Source organism: Tympanuchus pallidicinctus, unplaced genomic scaffold (assembly GCF_026119805.1).
Source record: "Tympanuchus pallidicinctus isolate F22 unplaced genomic scaffold, pur_lepc_1.0 scaffold1, whole genome shotgun sequence".
NCBI lineage: Eukaryota > Metazoa > Chordata > Aves > Galliformes > Phasianidae > Tympanuchus > Tympanuchus pallidicinctus.
In genome coordinates, this window is record NW_026294618.1 from 44,236,505 (window position 1) to 44,254,153 (window position 17,649).

The window sequence follows — 17,649 nt, forward strand, 5'->3', positions numbered from 1 at the left end:
CGCGCCGCTAGAAGCCATGGCCGGCGCCGAGCGCAAGAAGCACGTCCGCTTCGCCGGCCCGGGGCAGGCGGCGGCGGGGCCCGGCCCGGGACCTGGACCGCGCCTCTCCGCCGCGCCGCACGAGGAGGTGGCCGTGGTCGGCGGGCGGCGGTGCGGGGAGGGAGCGGCGCTGCGGTGGTGCATCTCCGCGGCGCTGTGCGCGGCCTTCCTGGGGCTGGTGAGTGACGCCGGCTGGGCGGGTTAGAGGGGCCCGGCCCGGCGATGCAGCCCTCGGCATTGTTTTGCAGGGCACGAGCATCGCCGTGCTGGGACCGACCTTCCAGAACCTGGCCGACAACGTGCACAAGAACGTCACCGACATCTACTACATCTTCGTGGGCCGCTCGCTGGGCTACCTGGGCGGCTCCGTGCTCGGCGGGATCCTCTTCGACCACGTCAACGCGCACCTCCTGCTCGGTGAGCGCGGCTCGGGGGGCGGCCGCGGGCAGCGAGCGCCACCGGGGCTCCGCTCGGCTCCGCTGTGCCTTGCGGCTGGAGAACGGGAGGTGGAAGTGCGGCCCGTGCCCCTTGGGCTGCTCTTCTCTGTAATCCCACAGGTCGCACTCTTGCAGCGCGCGGCCCTGTGTTGTGGGGCTTTAGAAAGTATGCAGATGAGGCAGGTGGGACTGGCTTGGCTTTTTACTTGCATGGCTGTGTGGGAGAAGCAGTGTCAGACTATTGCCTTCGTTAAAGCTCAGCTGAACTGTTTGTCCTTGCTGCACAGAGGCACTGAGGCTGTGGCTGGGCAGCCTTAATCCAATTACAATTTAGTTAAAGTGGAAAACTTTGTGTCCTGTCTGTGAGTTTGGAAATATGCTGCTGGTTGCTGCCTACCTGTGGCGGTGTTTGGGCTCTGTAGGAGCAGTGGTTATGGTCCTGGTGGTTTCCTGTACACATGTGGATTTCCTCCTGCGCTCAGACCTGTGCTGGCACAGCAGGGCCGTACAGCTGCCAGCAGCGGTGCTCATCCCTTTCCTAACCCTTCCCCTCCTGCTCCTCCATCTCTTCATCCCTTCCTTCCTTTATCTGAGTGGATTCATACAACTCCGAGCACAGAACTTTACTCACAGGGCTCATTTTGAGAATAGTTTTCCATTGCTTGTGTTTGAACCACTCTCTCCTTATCCCACTGGCCTATCTCCTGCTGCCATGTGCAGTCACGTAATACAATGTCTGTTTTTCTCCTCTCCCTGCCTTCCCCTCTCCAGACCAGCTCCTTTAATTTGCTCTTGTTATACATATCTTGCAGCTTTATTATCCTCTTCCCTGTTCTTTATTCTCTGCTCCAGGTCACATGTAAAGTGCCTTCCCTTCAGCTTGCTGATCCATGTGTATCTGGCAAGGGCAGAGTGGATTATATCTGACATCTGAGACTTTACCTCCTATGATGAAAGTAATACACCCCTGAAAGTCAGTGTGAACTTGAAGCAGTTTAGGATTTGCTTGTCTTTCTGATATGTCACAGGATAGCTCTCTGTCAGTAATGCTTGAAAAATACATTTTGTCTCCAAATTCTTTCCAATTTGATGGCACTTAGGGCAGAAACACAATCCAAACTACTGAACTGCCTCATGTTTCTGTCAATCTGAGGGCTGACTGAGGGTAAAGGCTCCCACCTTCCAGCTGTTGAAACTCTGCTGCTGTGCAGATCTTTAATGCTTCAGTCAAGGAAGCTTTTGAGCGCTGGTCTTCAGGTGAAAATTAGGAGCGGACAGCTGAAAACTGGCTGAGGAGCCACTTTGTGCTCTGACAGACGCCTTGGGGAAGCTGTATTTAGCACCTCCCCTCTGTAGCCTTTTTCCTGTGCAGCTCACTGTGCTTCCCTTGCAGGTTACACCAGGGCAGGAATATCAGGTATCTCAGTGAAGTTCTTGGGCTCTTCGTTTTTTTTTTTCTTTTCTTTTGGAAATTGTTGCTAAATTTATGGCGAGAAACCTTGTAGTTCTGCATCTGAAGACTGTAGAAATCACTTGGAAGACACTGCTGATCTGAGAAAAAAATAAAAATGAGAGTCAGCATTTTTATACAGAGTGCCTCTTAGCCAGTAGGGAGCCTCACTTCACAGGATTTTAGGAGTGTAGTGGTTTTGAAGTGGGGCCAAATATAATGATCTGTAGTTCTCAATAAAAATGTCACTTTGCTCAAACCATTTTCTATTTCTTTTGTGTTAAAATAATGCTTTTAACTCGAAAGTTTGCAGAAAAAATGCTTCTTGGGGATAATTGGCATACTAAGTACTTAGCAGCAGATGGTGCCCTATTTGCAAATTAAGCCTTAGCAAAATGAAAAATGAAACATCTCATTCTCACTAAAATCATTTCTTCCAAAATCATCCTGTTGAATTTTCTGGCTGCCTCTGCTATTCACATATTTAGGTAATGAGGTTACAGCATGTATTAGGGTTATCTGTAACTTGAGTAATGATAAATGTATTTTTATTTCTTAGTTTGCTATATGTTTGCAATTGAAGTGGTAACTGCAGTATTTGTGTTTTATTTGTTTGTTTTTTCAGCCTTATCCATGCTTGGAACCACAGGTGGTCTTTTTGCCATACCATGGTGTAAGAGGTCCCTGCTGCTGACTGCCTTGATGTCGCTCATCGGTGCTGCCATGGGAGTTCTTGACACAGGTGAGTGGCAGCCTGCTCCAGTGGTTCCTCCACTGAATGAACTGGAAACCCGCAGGTGACAGTTCTGCTGAGAATCACAGAATCATAGAATGGCCTGGGTTGAAAAGGACCTCAATGATCATCTAGTTTCAACCCCCTGCTATGTGCAGGCTCACCAGCCAGCAGACCAGGCTGCCCAGAGCCACATCCAGCCTGGCCTTGAATGCCTCCAGGGATGGGGCATCCACAGCCTCCTTGGGCAACCTGTTCCAGTGCCTCACCACCCTCTGTGTGGAAAACTTCTTCCTAATATCTTACCTAAACCTCCCTGTCTCGGTTTAAAACCATTCCCCCTTGTCCTATCACTGTCCTGCTTTGTAAACAGCTGTATAGAAGTGACTTTGGCCTGTTTCACTGAGCACAGTTGAATTAGAAGAGAGGAGCTGTTTTATCTGGCCAGGATGCCTGGTGGGTTATTCTGGTCCTGAGGCTTTGCTATTTGTGTTTGTAAAAGTGCTTCTATATGAGAGAGCTGGATAACCTTTGTTTCCCTGAGCAGATCAATATGCATTTTGGTGGGTAGTTATAGGCTTAAAAAAAATGCCATGTGCTCTTTAGACATTGTTTCTCTTAGAATTTACTCCTCTGTGGGAAGCTAGTTGGGTTATTGTTCATTAGTAACTGGTTTGTCAGATGGAACTAGGTTAGTACTATGCAACTCTGGGTGTTTGAGAGGAAGGTTCTGCCAGTGGTGTTATGGGAGAGCTGGTGGCCTCAGCTTGGAAGGGCCAAGTTTGGGGATTCACAGCAGATATATTCTACCATCATCGGCTTACAGAGCTATGTCATCAGTCTCCCTGAATTAAGGCACGTGTGCTGCCCTTGGCCAGCCTCACTTAAATATGGAACAAATATAAACAAACACCTGTGCTTATAAAGTTTCCTAGTAGAGGCTCCTTACTGGAGGGAGATGCTGAGCAGGATGAATTTGCAAAGCAGAAGTCCACTGGTGTGGCTGGAAGGGTTGGTTATACCAGGAGTACAGGGAGGAACTTCTCACAGAAATCAGTTCTTTGGGCATGCCTGAGGCAGCGCAGTCTGCTGCTGCGGGCATTTCAGGTCTCTCTGTCCAAACACCTCTGAAGTATCCAGCCTGGGTTGGTTGGAATGGTGTGGCTGGTGGGCAGCGCAGTGGAACGATGGCTTCATGGGAACCATTGGTCGTGGCTGCGTTCAGTTTGAGAGGGCTCTGTCAATGTTAGAGAAAGCCTGTTGGGGGACCTTGTTGCAAAAAAAAAAAAAAAGGTGGTTTTGCACAGCAAAAAGAAGGATGTGAGTGCAGAGGTGTATTTGTAGCTTCTGGTAGGATCACTGTACCTGGCCTTTGGCTTCAAAATTTTTCGTATGGGACAGCCCTGTGGGCTTTCAGGGAAAATTTATTCAGCTTTGGGACTCCTGTTCCCAGCAGGAGCAGGAGGGACCAAGACCATGGCAGTGATGTAATGGAGCTGTGTTAGAGATGGGTGGCAGGGGTGGGACTTGATTTCTGTCCTTATTTTCCTGCACTCTCCTCAGGAGCGGTTTACGGATGCCTCTCTCAGGTCTTATTTTCTAGCACCGTTGTTGGTCTGAGGGTGCTGCAGTTTGGCTTCTGCAGCAACGTTGCTGTAAATCTTTCTGCTTCTGCAAATGCAGTGAGCCATTTGAACACTGCTGGCGTGGGCCCTGCCTGCAAGGTGTGAGCAATTTGTGGTGTTTCCTGGGAAGTTGTGTAGTGAGAAGCTGATTCATAGCGCTGTCAATTTTGCTTTTGAAACTTAGGAAAAGGAGAAGCAGAAAACAAAAAGGTCTTAAGCTGCTGCAAATGATGGACTGCTGATCTGTTAAGGTGGCAGTGGTGCTACCTGAGGCTGCACAATGTGCTGAAAAATCTTCAGTTTACAGCCTCCAGAGAGGAATGGCCTGCCGTGCCAGACTCATCGCATCAGTCATAACAGGGCACAGACAGAGAGATGGCCAGATAGGGGCAACTGTTGTTGGATTAAGCCATTTTTACTTGCTGTGAATGCCATCCTACCTTACAGCTAATCACATGGGATTAAGGTTCTCAAATGCACAATTACACTTGACCACAGTTTTGCACGTTGTATTCATTAAAACTGCTGTTGTTGCGAATTGAATTCATAACATAATTGCTATTTTTAAAACAATACCTGGTGTGAGGTTGAAACTAATGATTCCTTCTCTCTCCCATCTGCAGGTGGCAATGTTCTTGCACTGAACACATGGGGAACAGAGGCCGGACCGCATTTGCAGGCCTTACACTTCAGTTTTGCCATGGGTGCATTTGTGGCTCCAATTCTGGCTAAGATGGCAATGGGGAGTTCCGAACCCAGAGACCTTCAGGCAGGTGAAAATGCAAGCCAGTCTGTTCTGAGCCCCGTATCAACAGCGTCAGCTGCACTAGCGCTGAAACACCATCTTGGTGCTGATTTCTTGTGGTCCTACATTGTCATAGGGACCTATCTGCTGTTTGTTTCCTTCTTCTTTTTTATTTTGTATTCAAAGAGCAGCTCGGTTCGAGACAAATCAAAGGCTTCTGTGCAGAAATGCAAGGTTGCCAAATACCACCATGCCCTCATTATTCTCCTTTTCCTGTTCTTCCTCTGCTACGTGGGAGCGGAGGTTACTTACGGCTCTTACATATTTACTTACGCAAAGGTCTTTGCTGAGATGAAAGAAAATGAAGCAGCCGCGTTGAATTCTGTCTTCTGGGGCGCGTTTGCTGTTTGTAGAGCCGTGTCAGTATTTTGTGCTGCTTGCTTATACCCTGGCACTATGATTGTGCTGAGCCTCATTGGCTCTGCCGTCTCCTCTTCCTCCTTGGCTTTCTTTGCACACTACCCAATTTCGCTGTGGGCTGGAACTGCGGTGTACGGAGCCTCCATGGCCACCATCTTCCCCAGCGGCATTTCCTGGATCGAGCAGTACACGGTCATCCAGGGGAAGTCAGCCTCTCTCTTCGTGGTTGGTGCTGCTCTGGGGGAGATGTGCATTCCTGCAGTGGTCGGGTACCTGCAGGGGAGGTTTCACCACGTTCCCGTGGTCATGTACACCGCTCTGGGAACTTCGGCAATGACGGCCGTGCTGTTTCCGGTGATGTACAAATTGGCCACCGCTCCTGGAGAGAGCTTGAGAGAGATGAGCGAAAGCGAGGACAGGAAGGCTTTGTTGTCCAGTTCGGGGCTTAACGAAGATGAAGAGGATGAGGAGGATGGAGGAGAGTGGAATGAAGCAGACTTTGAGGTAATAGAAATGAACGATACCCTGAGAAACTCTGTGGTAGAGACCTCTCTTAAGGTAGCGGGGAGCTCCCCGTCAGAAGCCTCCCTCCAGCCACATCCAGGTGATGCTGAGGGTGATTCTGCAGTGGCAGCTGGCGGCTCCCCTGGGAGAAAAAACATGAATGCTGACCGGGAGAAGAACGATTAGAGTAAAAGCTGACTCTCTGGGTTTTTAACTAAAACGCGATGGAATTGTAGCTGTTCTCATGAAGTGGTTCAAGGATCTTCTCAGAGTAAGAAGGAGGTTTCCACCTTTGCCCGTCCTTCCTCCTTCCTCAGTTTGGGTCTGCAGCGATGTATCCCAGAGAAAGTCCACAATGATGTGAATGTGGTAATGTGATACAATTTGTAGACTACACTGAAGATGCTAAAACATGAGAGATTTTCTAAACGTCAGGCATGCATTTAAGTCATTTATGCTGTGATGTGAGCTAGCTGGGAAGAAGCTGCTCAGACCACTTGGTTTCTTGGAGGTGGGTGAAGGGTTCTGTTCTGAGCTCCTTGGTCACAAAAGGTTTTCATCAGAAATCTCTTGCCTGTGGTGCTGAACTTTCTTAGCTCGTGAAATATTTCTACTGCATTGGGGGTTGGTGTGTGACAAACCAGGGAATCAAGAAGTTGAATTTCAGGTGATGTAAGTGGGATATCCTGATGGCCAGTCACACACTCTTCTGATTCTGTCACTAAGACAGGACAGAATGAAAGATTAATTTGGGTCACTTAATGGTGGTATATGGGAATGAGAACAAAGAGTGTCATTTATCTGCTGTGCGGCTTAACTCTGATTACTCGTTAACCAGTGGTGACAAACCTAAATACTTTAAGTACCTGTGATTGTACTTGTGATTTGAATTACTGCACTACCATTGAAAGCTTCAAATGTATGAAGAATATTCAGTGATATGTGAGATACAATTGTGTTAATGACACAGGGCCATGATGGCGTAAGCCGGGTCAGTCGAAAGGTTTAACAACTTCTCTGGGCTTCCTGTGCCAAGGTTTTTCCACAGCAGCGATTTGGGAATGAGGTGGAATTATTGATGAGACACAGAATCCCGTCCGGTCGTACAGTGTGCCTGCTGGCTCCCTGCTACTTGGGTGCTGCCCTTTGGCTTTTCTTTCCTTCGGCGATGACACACAGCAGGTGCCTCCTTGTGGAGAAGCTGTGGTTTGTTTGCTCAGATTCATTGCTCCGGGGGAAGGAGGGAAGCCCTCAGGTCTGGTTGTGTCACCAAGTCCTTCCCAGTGAGAACCAAGAGGCAGCAGCTAATGGCAAAGCCTGAAGCAGTAGTTCTGCAACACGTCTACTTGAAAACCAAAAATTAATAGGTTGCTGTTTTTTGAAGCTGTGTGGTCAAAATGTGGGTTGGTCTTCTGTGATGTTTGGGTTTTGTTGTTGTTTGCACTATTATTGTTTTTTTTGCTAAGAGGTTTAATGCTGACAAAAGGAAGAGCTCTTAGTGTAACATAGCACAGAACTGTGGATGTTTAGTGTGTGTTTTAGTTGTTTTTGTTCTTTCTCCTGTCCCACTGTGTGTTTAACCTGGAACCTAAGGGCTTTTTCCTTTCTCCTGAAAAGGTAGTAAGAAAGATGAATCCATTTGTAGTGAAAATGTGTTGGGTTTTTTTTTCGGTTTTCTCTTTTTTTTCCTCCTGCAGTGTTGAAGGGCCTCCTTGTCCTGCTGCTGTAGGCATTTAAATGCCATTGCCTGTTTGCCTGATTCTTCTTTCTACGTGTGTATTTATGCACAGTTCCAATGCAATGCATGAACCTGCACTTTAACATATGGATTCTCTCCACCTGCTACACAAGAGGTTTTCTTCTTTGCTTAGAGCTTTTGTAAATATTTCTTAACATCTGCCCTAATCCTGTTCTGGCTACATGTGGCAGCATTTGATCAACAGAAGTAGGTCTGTATGGCCTTATGCATTCAGTTAGTTTTATGTAATAGTCACAAAAGAAATGTCCTGGCAGAGAGAATGACAGATTACGCCTGGATTTCTGATAGTTTTCTTTTTCTCTCTTCCCTCCTGCACTCTGCAGTAACTAACTGCTGTATATTTGGAAAATAGGGAGTGGTATCTGACAGCACGGGCAAATCCTGTTGGTTTTATGGGGAGAGGAGGAGCTTGTGCTTCTGCTCTGCTTTTATGGGATGTACTTTGCCCCCAGGGGGTCACAGGTATCCTCTGGCAGAAGGGCTCAGTGCAGGGCAAACAATATCAGGCACCCAGGAGGTGTGGGGCAGCTCCCTGCTGCAAGAGCCGTCCATGGGTTTGGCCTGAACCAACGGAGCGACTCCTGATGTGTGTTTGCACAATGAATGAATGCAGGGCACAAAGAGTGTCCCAGCTGGGTTATGCACCAAAGCAGCAAACTTCTGGCTGTTTTCCATCTGAAGTAGAAGTATCTGTAATTAGCAATTTAAAAAATAGAACAATGGAGGCTTCTGCTGATGGGAATCTTCAGTTATTTTAAGAGAGTCTCCCATACCTGAGATCATGTCGTCAGAAAAAAATTAGTTTAAGAAGCTTGCCTGAAAGCAAGCAGATTTTAAAAACAACTTGCAATTTGTACACTAATTTCTGAATAAATTTCAAATTAGAATGCTCTGTTCTCAGGGATAGTTAACAAGTTTTACATAATCAAGTACAGAAAATTAAGGCCTATTGAGAAATGTGCTTTAATGTCTTTGAGCCATCTGTATGTACGTTTATTATATGTATGTGAATAGCTCCATACACTGATAGGTAGGTAGGTGCATGCTTATTTGTGTTTCTGACTAAAGTCATCATGGAGAATGGAGAAATGCTGCCCAAACTAAAACCCATGACTAGCAGCTGAGTGGCAGTGTGTAACACTGTGTTGGAGCAACACCCAGAAGCCTTTGCCTGGATGACTGCAGAACTGTGAGTTGCCTTTGCCAGGACTGAAAGCTCTCGGTGTCTTAGTTTAGCTTAGGCCTCAAACTTGAATAGCACATACATACAGAGCTTGTGCTCATCTCCCCTGAACATGTGTGTCTAGAATCAGTGGGTGCCCCTTAATGAAAACAAAATGTTGAATGCAATTTAAGATGAAAGCAGACCTAGGACCTTTGCAATGCTGAGCCCAGCTCGTGGCAACTCTAAATGTCCTCGATGCTCAGGGCTGTTGCTTTCCTAATTGATTGGATTTTTGGTGTTCCTCAAGACCTGTTTTAGAAAATGAATATTACTTTTCATATATTTAAATTCCCAAAGTGAATCAGTTCTTGGCATGTACATGAGGAGCTATTTACAGTGTCTTTTTAAGTTAAGGCTAAACGCAGTGTTTAAGCTCTGGGAAGGACTTCTTAAGTGTTGTTTATGGTTATCACCACTGCCTTGTTTATGCCAGAAAGTCATCCTGGTGCTGTGGTGAGATGGCTGAATGTCCTGTCATTCACACTTTTGCCTGCAAAAGCAGGACTGCATTGAGGATGGTCATGCTCCCATTTCCTCCAGCATTAAAGGTAAATTCTGACAGTTAAATGTCAAACAATATTTGTATTTAGCCCTGACTCATTCCCAAAGGCTGGATTGTACTGCAGGTACTAAGGAGTTACTGCTGGTGCTTGCACTGCTGCTCTGTAAATGACCCTTCAGTGCTGGAATGTGGAGTGGGCGACAGTTTGTGCCTTGGTGGGTTTTTGGTTCCTTTCCATAAAAGCTCATAGCAATCTGGATATGTTCTATTATATATTCATCATTTTTATTTTGCTTGTGGTGGGTTTATACAGTACTGTATAATGTGGGATTTATAACATGGACTTGTACCTTGAATGTAATAAATTCTTAATGGGAGGAGGCACTCAGGTTCCCTTATGTAAATAAAGTTTTGTTCTATTTTTAAAAGCTACTCTGGACTTGCAAATGTAAAGCTTACCCTGTTTGGGCTAATGGAAAACAACAGGAATGTTTTATCCTCTTTGGAGAAGGCCTCCAGAAACTGAAGTTTTACATCCCAAAGCTTAGGCTGGAAACTGCCCTGTGCATTCCTATTGCATCGGCGCTGTATCTGCACCTAGTGAGGGAACCAATGGCAACTGAGTGTTAGAAGGAGGAAGCGTGCAGATTTGTACCATATCATTTTATTCAACTTTAATATGGTTTCCATTATTAACTTCTAAAACAAAATGATTTCCAGTTTAGAAAACAATGCACTGACCACATAATTCCTTTTCCATTTTATACAGTTATACAAATATTCTAAATACACATTTTGTCAAGATGGTGGCAAATAAGATTTAACTGTACAGTACGTAAGGAAAGAAAATATTTTAAGCATATTTAGAAGCAATAGAAATGTCTATACAAAACAAGCAAAAATGGAATAAAATTTTATATTTAAAGTATTGCAACAGTCCCACAGGTTTGTAACAAAAATGTCTTTGCACAGTTCCTCACAATGCCCCATTAATAGCTAAAGCAAGACAGCGATTTTTAGAAAATAATGTTTCAAAATGCTACACATGGTACTACTGTTTGTTTGCACAGTCTGATCAAAATAACAATCTACTCAGAATCAAGCAGAACTGAGGAGGAGATATACCAACCAACTTTAAAATTATCTGTATAAAAGTCATTGCACATTATTTTACTCAGTTGTTTGAAAAGTAAAAAAGTGTATTTACAAAATATTTCGCAGACAAAATTATAAAGTGAATGGATAATATAGAATAACACGTCTTGATACTGACAGTCCAAGAACACACACAAATGGATTTATCGTTTCGAGAGGTTTCAGTGCTCCTTCCTCCAGGAAGTAAACTTGACTTCTACTCGGCAATGGATTTACAGGATGTTACACACAGCTATTTCAACATCAGCATTATAAAACAGTATGTTAGAAACATGAAAGGAAGAAGGAATTTGTACATCTTAAAAAGTGAGCTATTCATAGATCAACAAATGCATTTCTTTAATTTAGTTAGGATAAGCGTTCGTTTTATTCCTCAGATAATAAACCCGACAGTTAAAATGGAAATCCTGGACTAGATGAGTTGAAAAAGCACCATGCACAATAGTCCTAGTGTGGTAAACACTGAAACAAAATAGCACCTGGAGTCCCGTAACAGATCATTCAGAACTGGTCGAGGAGCTGGCGGAGGTACGGCGCCTTCGATAGTTCTCTGCTCACTCGGGAGAGCTTGAAAAGCACTGGGCAGTTCAGGGAGACGCACGGGATCTGTCGGTCGAAGCAGCCTGTACAGTTCTTGCATATCTAGATGGCACAAAAAAGCAGAACAGATTGCTTAAGCTTACCTCAAAGCATCGAGGATGTAGAGATGTCGGTGATTTACGCCTTACTGGCAGAGCAGACCGGGCCCTGCAGGCAGCCATCAGCAAGATCTCAGCACAGAGGGACCTGAGAAGCTCCGCTCTGCTGCAGCCTCTCCCGCCCTTGCCAAGTGCTGACTTTGATGCCAGTCCCTGGCGGGCAGCTGGCAGCCCCTGGAACTGGGCAGGGGCACAGCCTGACAGCACAGCTTGGCTTACAGCCCTTCCAACCAAGCTGCTATTTCTGCTCTGCCCCTGTGTGATGGCACCTGGGAAAAGAACCCGAGCAGCTGAGGGATTCAAGCAGAGCAGCCTGTTATACGCATGTTAAATGTACCCTGGATAAAAGTTTCCAGGTGAAACAAGACAAAACTCCACAGTTATTCTCTATGCAGGAACGGAACTTCACTAATAAGCCACTTATTTCCAGATAAACTTCAATGAGAGCTTTTACTTTGCAAGTCAGAGCATGCAGGCAGAACAGCTCATTAATGTAGCCAATGCTGCTTTCAAGGATTTTTACCATGAGGTACCTGATTAAATAAATAGCAGTAGGCAGAGCTTTTCCAAAGCTGTTTCCAGAGAGCACAAATGGATCTGTTTTCAGGAGACTTCCCCTGCTTTCCTTTTCTTTTTTTTTTGATTCTTCCCAGTACTAAGCCAGCCCCCAACAATTTTTCCAAAAACTCTGAAGAGCCACTCGTGGTTCCATAAGAATTTTGACCCTGCCTACCACTTGGAACCAGAAATGAAATGTCATATCTACAAACTCCTTTCCTTTGCTGTTAACAGCAGTTCCTGTACTTTCCTTCGGTCTCTGAAGACCAAACTGAAGCAAGGTGCTTTCTTAGTTCAGTTTGTGTATAGTGAAGAAGTCTACAGCCTTAATTCAGGCAGCTAATTTTTAAGCCATGTGTGATTAAACCTGTATATCAATGTTCTGCTAGCGCTGGCATGTTTACATTCCAGGAGGGCCATGCATTTCAGCTGTGAGGGACAGACAAAGCTTCAGATTAGCAGAGAACACAGCTCTTGCTGATGGTTTAAGTCATCAAATACTGACCAGAACTGGACCCCAGCCCTTGCTGACCTGCTGCAATGACACAAGGGCATTCTGATCAAAGCCACTTCATGATTCTAATGGTGGGCTGGGCCCAGTTTTCACTTATTCCAGGACAAAAACAATGTGAAAGTACCACAGGAAAACTGCAGAATGTGTACCTTGTTCCTTCACTGTCACTATAATGCAGATCAGGGCCACCATTGCAAAATACAGCATGAAAACATAAGTAAGTCCACAACTTAGTGTAGTATTTAGGAATTGTGAATTATAATGGTTTCCTGGTTTTCTAGGAAGAAAGCCCCATGGGACTGTAGCTAATCACTACAGGAACATTTATTAATATCCCTGCAATTCACCAAGTCATTAAGCTGGTTCACAAACCAGTGCCAAAAATTGATTTTAACAGCAAAATAATTTTAAAATACTACAGTACAAAAATTAGTCAAGAGCACACTTATGACTCTTAGAGGAGAGGCATGGTGCTTTGCAGGCACCTAGCTGTGAGCATAGCTAGCCAGTGACACTCTTTATGGACTTCTAACTCAAGGGAAAAAAAAGTGTGGGAAATTTCTGACGAGGAAAAGTAACAAAAAACTCAGAACACAGCCATATTATGCACACAAATAATTTTTTCTAGGACTGGAGCTTTTTTTGTAAATGGAACATCATCACTTACGTTAGAACAAAAGGTGTGTGTTTCAACATGGTTTTTATCACCATCACTGTAAAAAGGAATCTAAAAACCATCTAAGATACTCTTAAAAAGAAATAGAAGAAAAGCATCTTTTGTTCTGTTTCCACCTCTTTGGCTTCAGTCTCATGCAAAGCTAAGGAGAACAGCAGTTGCTGTTTTAGAGCAGTTGCCTTTTAGAGCAGTGGGAAAAGCAAATGAGTTGTAACACATTTAAGACAAGGACTGCACTTCCTTTCTACTGAGGGCATTCAATGACTGCTTTGGAGCTCCAGCCTTTGCCCACAGCTGGCAGCTGGCTGACAGCGCTGTAGCCCTACCTTGACCAGCTGGTCTTGCTTGCGCTCCAGCTCTCGGATTTCTTGGTTGAGAATCACTGCCACATGCTGTGGCTGGCTTCTGCACTTGGTACAGATCCCGTACTGGGTCAGTTCATCACACACGGGACAGTGTAAGGTCGTGAAATACTGCGAGATGGTGCCTTTCCGTCCTTCCAGCTCACTGCGGGCAGTGGAGGCAGTTTTCTGAATCTGTTAATAAAATTTAATGAAACAAAAATTAAGAGGGCAGCAACTTCCAAGAGAGCAGCTTGCTTTCTTTCTACAGTACAGAGATTCTTCTTTTTCAAGGAGAATAGAAGTAACAGCCTCTGGGGTGTGGGTTAATATGCAAATTATGAATGTGAACACATAAGCACAGCACTGGCCCGAAGTGAGGCGCTGAACGGGGCCCACTCCTGCTGTGACTTGATTCGCTGGGAAGCTCGTGAGAAAAGAGAAAAACAGCAACCACGACATCCTCAGTCACCTGCTAAGGTCCCAGACTCTGCTCCTGCACTGGTCACCTGCAGGTGCTGCCCTGTTACATGCCTAAGATGCCCTGGCTGCACCACCAGTGGCTGCAAGCCTGGAAACAACCAGCTACACGTTTCTGGTGATAGAGGTTTTTAACAAAGTGTTACTGCTGCTTGGGCACTCCCACCTCTACCATAAAGAGAAAGTCTTCAGAACATCTTAGAACAGCAAGAGTTCCAATATCCACTATCGTGAGACAGTGAGTACAGCCAAGCAGACAAATATACAGCTATTCCTCTAAAAATAAGCTATTACAGCAAAATATTATTTTGAGCTATGAAAGTGGTAAAAAAATGACAATGTCATCAGCCCTGAACAAAAGGACTGGAAGGAGAAATCGATTTGCTAAGTGAAAAAAATCACACTCAAGGTCTAAGACTCAATCCTGCACATCTGGGCATCAAACCACAGCCCTGCAAAGTAAACAACTTCTACGTCACCTATCGAGGCCTCACTGTGTGAAAAACCACGATAAAAGCAAACACTGCACAGAGGCACCGCACTTGCAATCCCATTTGTTTTCAAACACGCTTACCCTTGGCAGCTCATGATACCAGCTGAAGACGTCTATGCCGATCAGTGAGAAGACCCTGGCCAGCGGTGGCAGAATCTGTTTGGTGATGTAGTAGGTGGCATTCAGCCTCAGGCTGGGGTCCTGCAGCACTTCGGCGGGCCGCCTCACCAGCTGGATGAGGGGCAGCCCAGGCATGCCGTACACAATGACATAGGGCACCCGCTCCCCAACCCGCGGTTCAGAGCGACGGTCGTAGGCGAGCATTCTCCTGTTTAAGAGTAGATTCTGTAGTGCACGCAGGGACAAAGTACAAGCCAGGGAAACAACGAGGGAAACCTCTACACCTGCTGATACCTTTAGTAGCTCTGCAGAAGTCTGAAGCTGATAGCTATTACTAAGCACAGGACCGAGCTGTTTTATTTTTAGCAGGCGTCACGACCAAACCTGAGTATTATAAGCTGGAATATGAACCCTAATGCTACCTCCTCTTTCAGGTCACTTGGATTTGCATGCACGTTGCTTTCAAACTGCCAGTTCCTTGAAGAAATATATTCACGAAGAACAGCAGCCATGGCACTAAGAAGAGCTCAGGCACCAAGAAAGCAAAGGATTGTTCAACTGGAAGAAAGCATCAACTGCAGGACACAAGTTTTGCTTACTTAAAAAGCACAAATTAATTAGAAGGTACTTTATGTTTAGCAAGGTAAAGCTGGAAAATTTGCTTGTTCACATAATTCATTACAAATAGGCAATGTCAACTGGATGAATTACCAACTCCAGTACTAAAGGCACTTTATAAAAAGTGAAAAATCATACTGTATTTCACAGCACTATCAGACATTAGTATTGTTGTTTTAAGCTCTAAAATATATATGTAACATCCATGAGTGAATAATCTTTCTGCTCATCATGTCCTTTTACAAGAACTACTGCTGACAGCAGTGAACACATCATTTTACATGTCGATGTCTTGATAAGAGGCCTTACTCTTGAATTTGTCTGGCTTTTTCCAGGAACAAGCAATGGCTTTCTGATTCCTGATCTCTCTTCACATCCAGAAGAAAGTCAGAGCCAACTACTGCAATAACATCTGATGGAGACGTCTCTCTGCTACCTGTCACTAAGGTAGTACAAAGGTCAAGGGAAAAATCTATTATTAGTGCTTTTGCATTTCATTACCTGGTGATTTCCAGGGCTGGTACGCAGGATCCAGGCTTGTAAGCAGAGCTACCTCTGTACTCTTTTGCAAAGATGAAGTCTTGTATGCTGGCTTTTCCTTCCAGTAACTTCATGCATTGGTTCTGCACGTACTGTTTGATCTGACTTATGTCACGTGTTTCAAATAGCAGCTTGATAGAACACTCAAGTATCTTTAAAACCAAGGAGAAAGGTTATTTTTTAACTCAAAATAGGAAATTCCAAATAATGGAGTCAATTACATGCAAATATTAATATACTGTTTAGGAAAAGTATCAGTCGTGAACTAGAGTGTTAATATGACAACTGGTCGCACTCTCTTGCACTCAAAGACATTCATAAACACGTTACTGAACAGTTTTTTTTTCTCAGGTTAACACAGATAAGAGCCTGCAATTCACATATTCTGCTCTCACATTTGTTCTTTTTGTCAGGAAAGCACTACATATTATTGTCAGAAACAGAATTTATAACTATAAGGATTAAGAACAACATTTCTGGGATATTAGAAAATATCAAAGATAGCAATATAATCCCAATTTCTATCAGTCTGCTCTGAAATTTCACCGTGCTCAGGCAGTGGAATCGCTTTGGCAATTACAGAAGTTTTCCAGAGTATGAAAGAGAATGTTTTTTTTTTTCCTGCCATTTAAGATGCTTTTCTAAGGTTTTCTGATCACCTCAGTGAACAAAAAAAAATTGGGATTAAAAAGAAGAGTGGAAGTAAATCCTCCTAAGTGCTTGCCTTTCTTACTGGGATACATTTGTTTTGACTTGATTAAGAACAAGAGTCTTTTCTTTTGTAAATCCCAATTCACAGCTTAAAATAAATAGGCAAGGAATTTTACTTTAAATGAATTCTTAGCAGAACTGGATTTTTGTTGGTGAGACATTTAGCAAACACCCTTTAGAGAAAAATCTGTCTCACTCACCTTGGAGTGAGTGGAGTTACTTCTCTGTAAAGCGAATTGGATCAATGACAGTCTTCAGAAGAACTTACATGGAGGTGAACCTTTTTATGGGCTTTATAGGACCAAAAGGTAGTAGTTAAGGTGGAAACTACAAGACTTTGTGATGCTGCACAAGATCTTCAATTTGTCTTTTAAATGACTCATACCAGAAAAACAAAGTCTCAGACAGCTCACAAAGACCAGAAACTCTGAGAAAGGATAAATGTACAATGAAATAACAGAATACTATGATTTTATTCAGGAAGAAATATCTAAGTATTATACCTTGGAAACAGCAGGACAGGAGTCCCTTCGGACAGTCTCTATGCCTTTTGCATCAAATACCGGGTCCTTCTGGTCCAGTGATTCATACATGTAACCCACATACCTCTTTTTAGTTTGTAGGACACATGGCAAGTAGACCTGGAATGTTTAAAAAGAGAATTGACACACAGTATAATCTTCGTATCCTTACACTTTTCTGGATTGCAGCAGTCAGCATTCTTAATGCAAAAGACAAGAACTTTATTTCAGAAACCTTTCTCTGCTGAAGTAATGGTGTTCGAACTTTCTGTTCTCAAACATCACCTTTTTGAAGCCTATGCCTAAGACTGGTCTCCTTATACATGGATTTTTAGGGTTAAGGTCTCTTTTACCTATTCCCTGTAACCTCTGATTTCATTCTCAATTGTCTCAGTATTCACTGACCAGTTTTAGAAGAAAGAATGGGGAGTATTTGCTTCTCAGTATTATTAGGACTGTCCCACATCTTCCTGGCTCTCTTGATAAGAGGGAGCAGTGAGTTTAGCAGGCTGAAGAGGACCCTGCACATAGGTGACTATGTGAGGCACTTCTTTACCAGATGCTCCAGCTTTGAGTCTGTGTATATTGAGAATTTTCCTGTCTTAGGAAGCCACTCTACAAGAAAACTCAGTATTTTGAGCCCCAGGACACATAAAGTGAAGCACTAAGACATGTATTCAAATGTATCTCAACACCTCATTATTCAGACTAATGACACAGAATTACCTCAAAGAAGTGGGAAAGGCCTCTGTACATCAGTCAGTGAGGAAAGGTTTCTGTCTTCC

At 44.3% G+C, this 17,649-nt stretch overlaps 2 protein-coding genes across 2 annotated transcripts in view; one reads left to right on the forward strand and one right to left on the reverse strand.

Moving 5' to 3' along the window:
- Window position 1: 1 nt before the first annotated feature.
- MFSD4B (major facilitator superfamily domain containing 4B) lies at window positions 2-9,872 on the forward strand. Its single transcript, XM_052678616.1, has 4 exons — window positions 2-217; window positions 288-456; window positions 2,552-2,668; window positions 4,908-9,872. The coding sequence occupies exons 1-4, from the start codon at window positions 17-19 to the stop codon at window positions 6,137-6,139; spliced, it is 1,719 nt and encodes a 572-aa protein (XP_052534576.1). The 5' UTR covers window positions 2-16; the 3' UTR covers window positions 6,140-9,872.
- Window positions 9,873-10,087: 215 nt separating this feature from the next.
- Window positions 10,088-17,649, reverse strand: part of REV3L (REV3 like, DNA directed polymerase zeta catalytic subunit) — a 114,419-nt gene continuing 106,857 nt past the window's right edge. The window contains exons 28-32 of the mRNA XM_052678573.1: window positions 16,847-16,984; window positions 15,594-15,784; window positions 14,436-14,682; window positions 13,367-13,576; window positions 10,088-11,236 (exon numbers count right to left, since the gene is read on the reverse strand). Of these exons, the coding sequence (XP_052534533.1) occupies window positions 11,096-11,236; window positions 13,367-13,576; window positions 14,436-14,682; window positions 15,594-15,784; window positions 16,847-16,984 (927 nt within the window). The 3' untranslated portion in view covers window positions 10,088-11,095. The remainder of the gene's footprint in view (window positions 11,237-13,366; window positions 13,577-14,435; window positions 14,683-15,593; window positions 15,785-16,846; window positions 16,985-17,649) is intronic.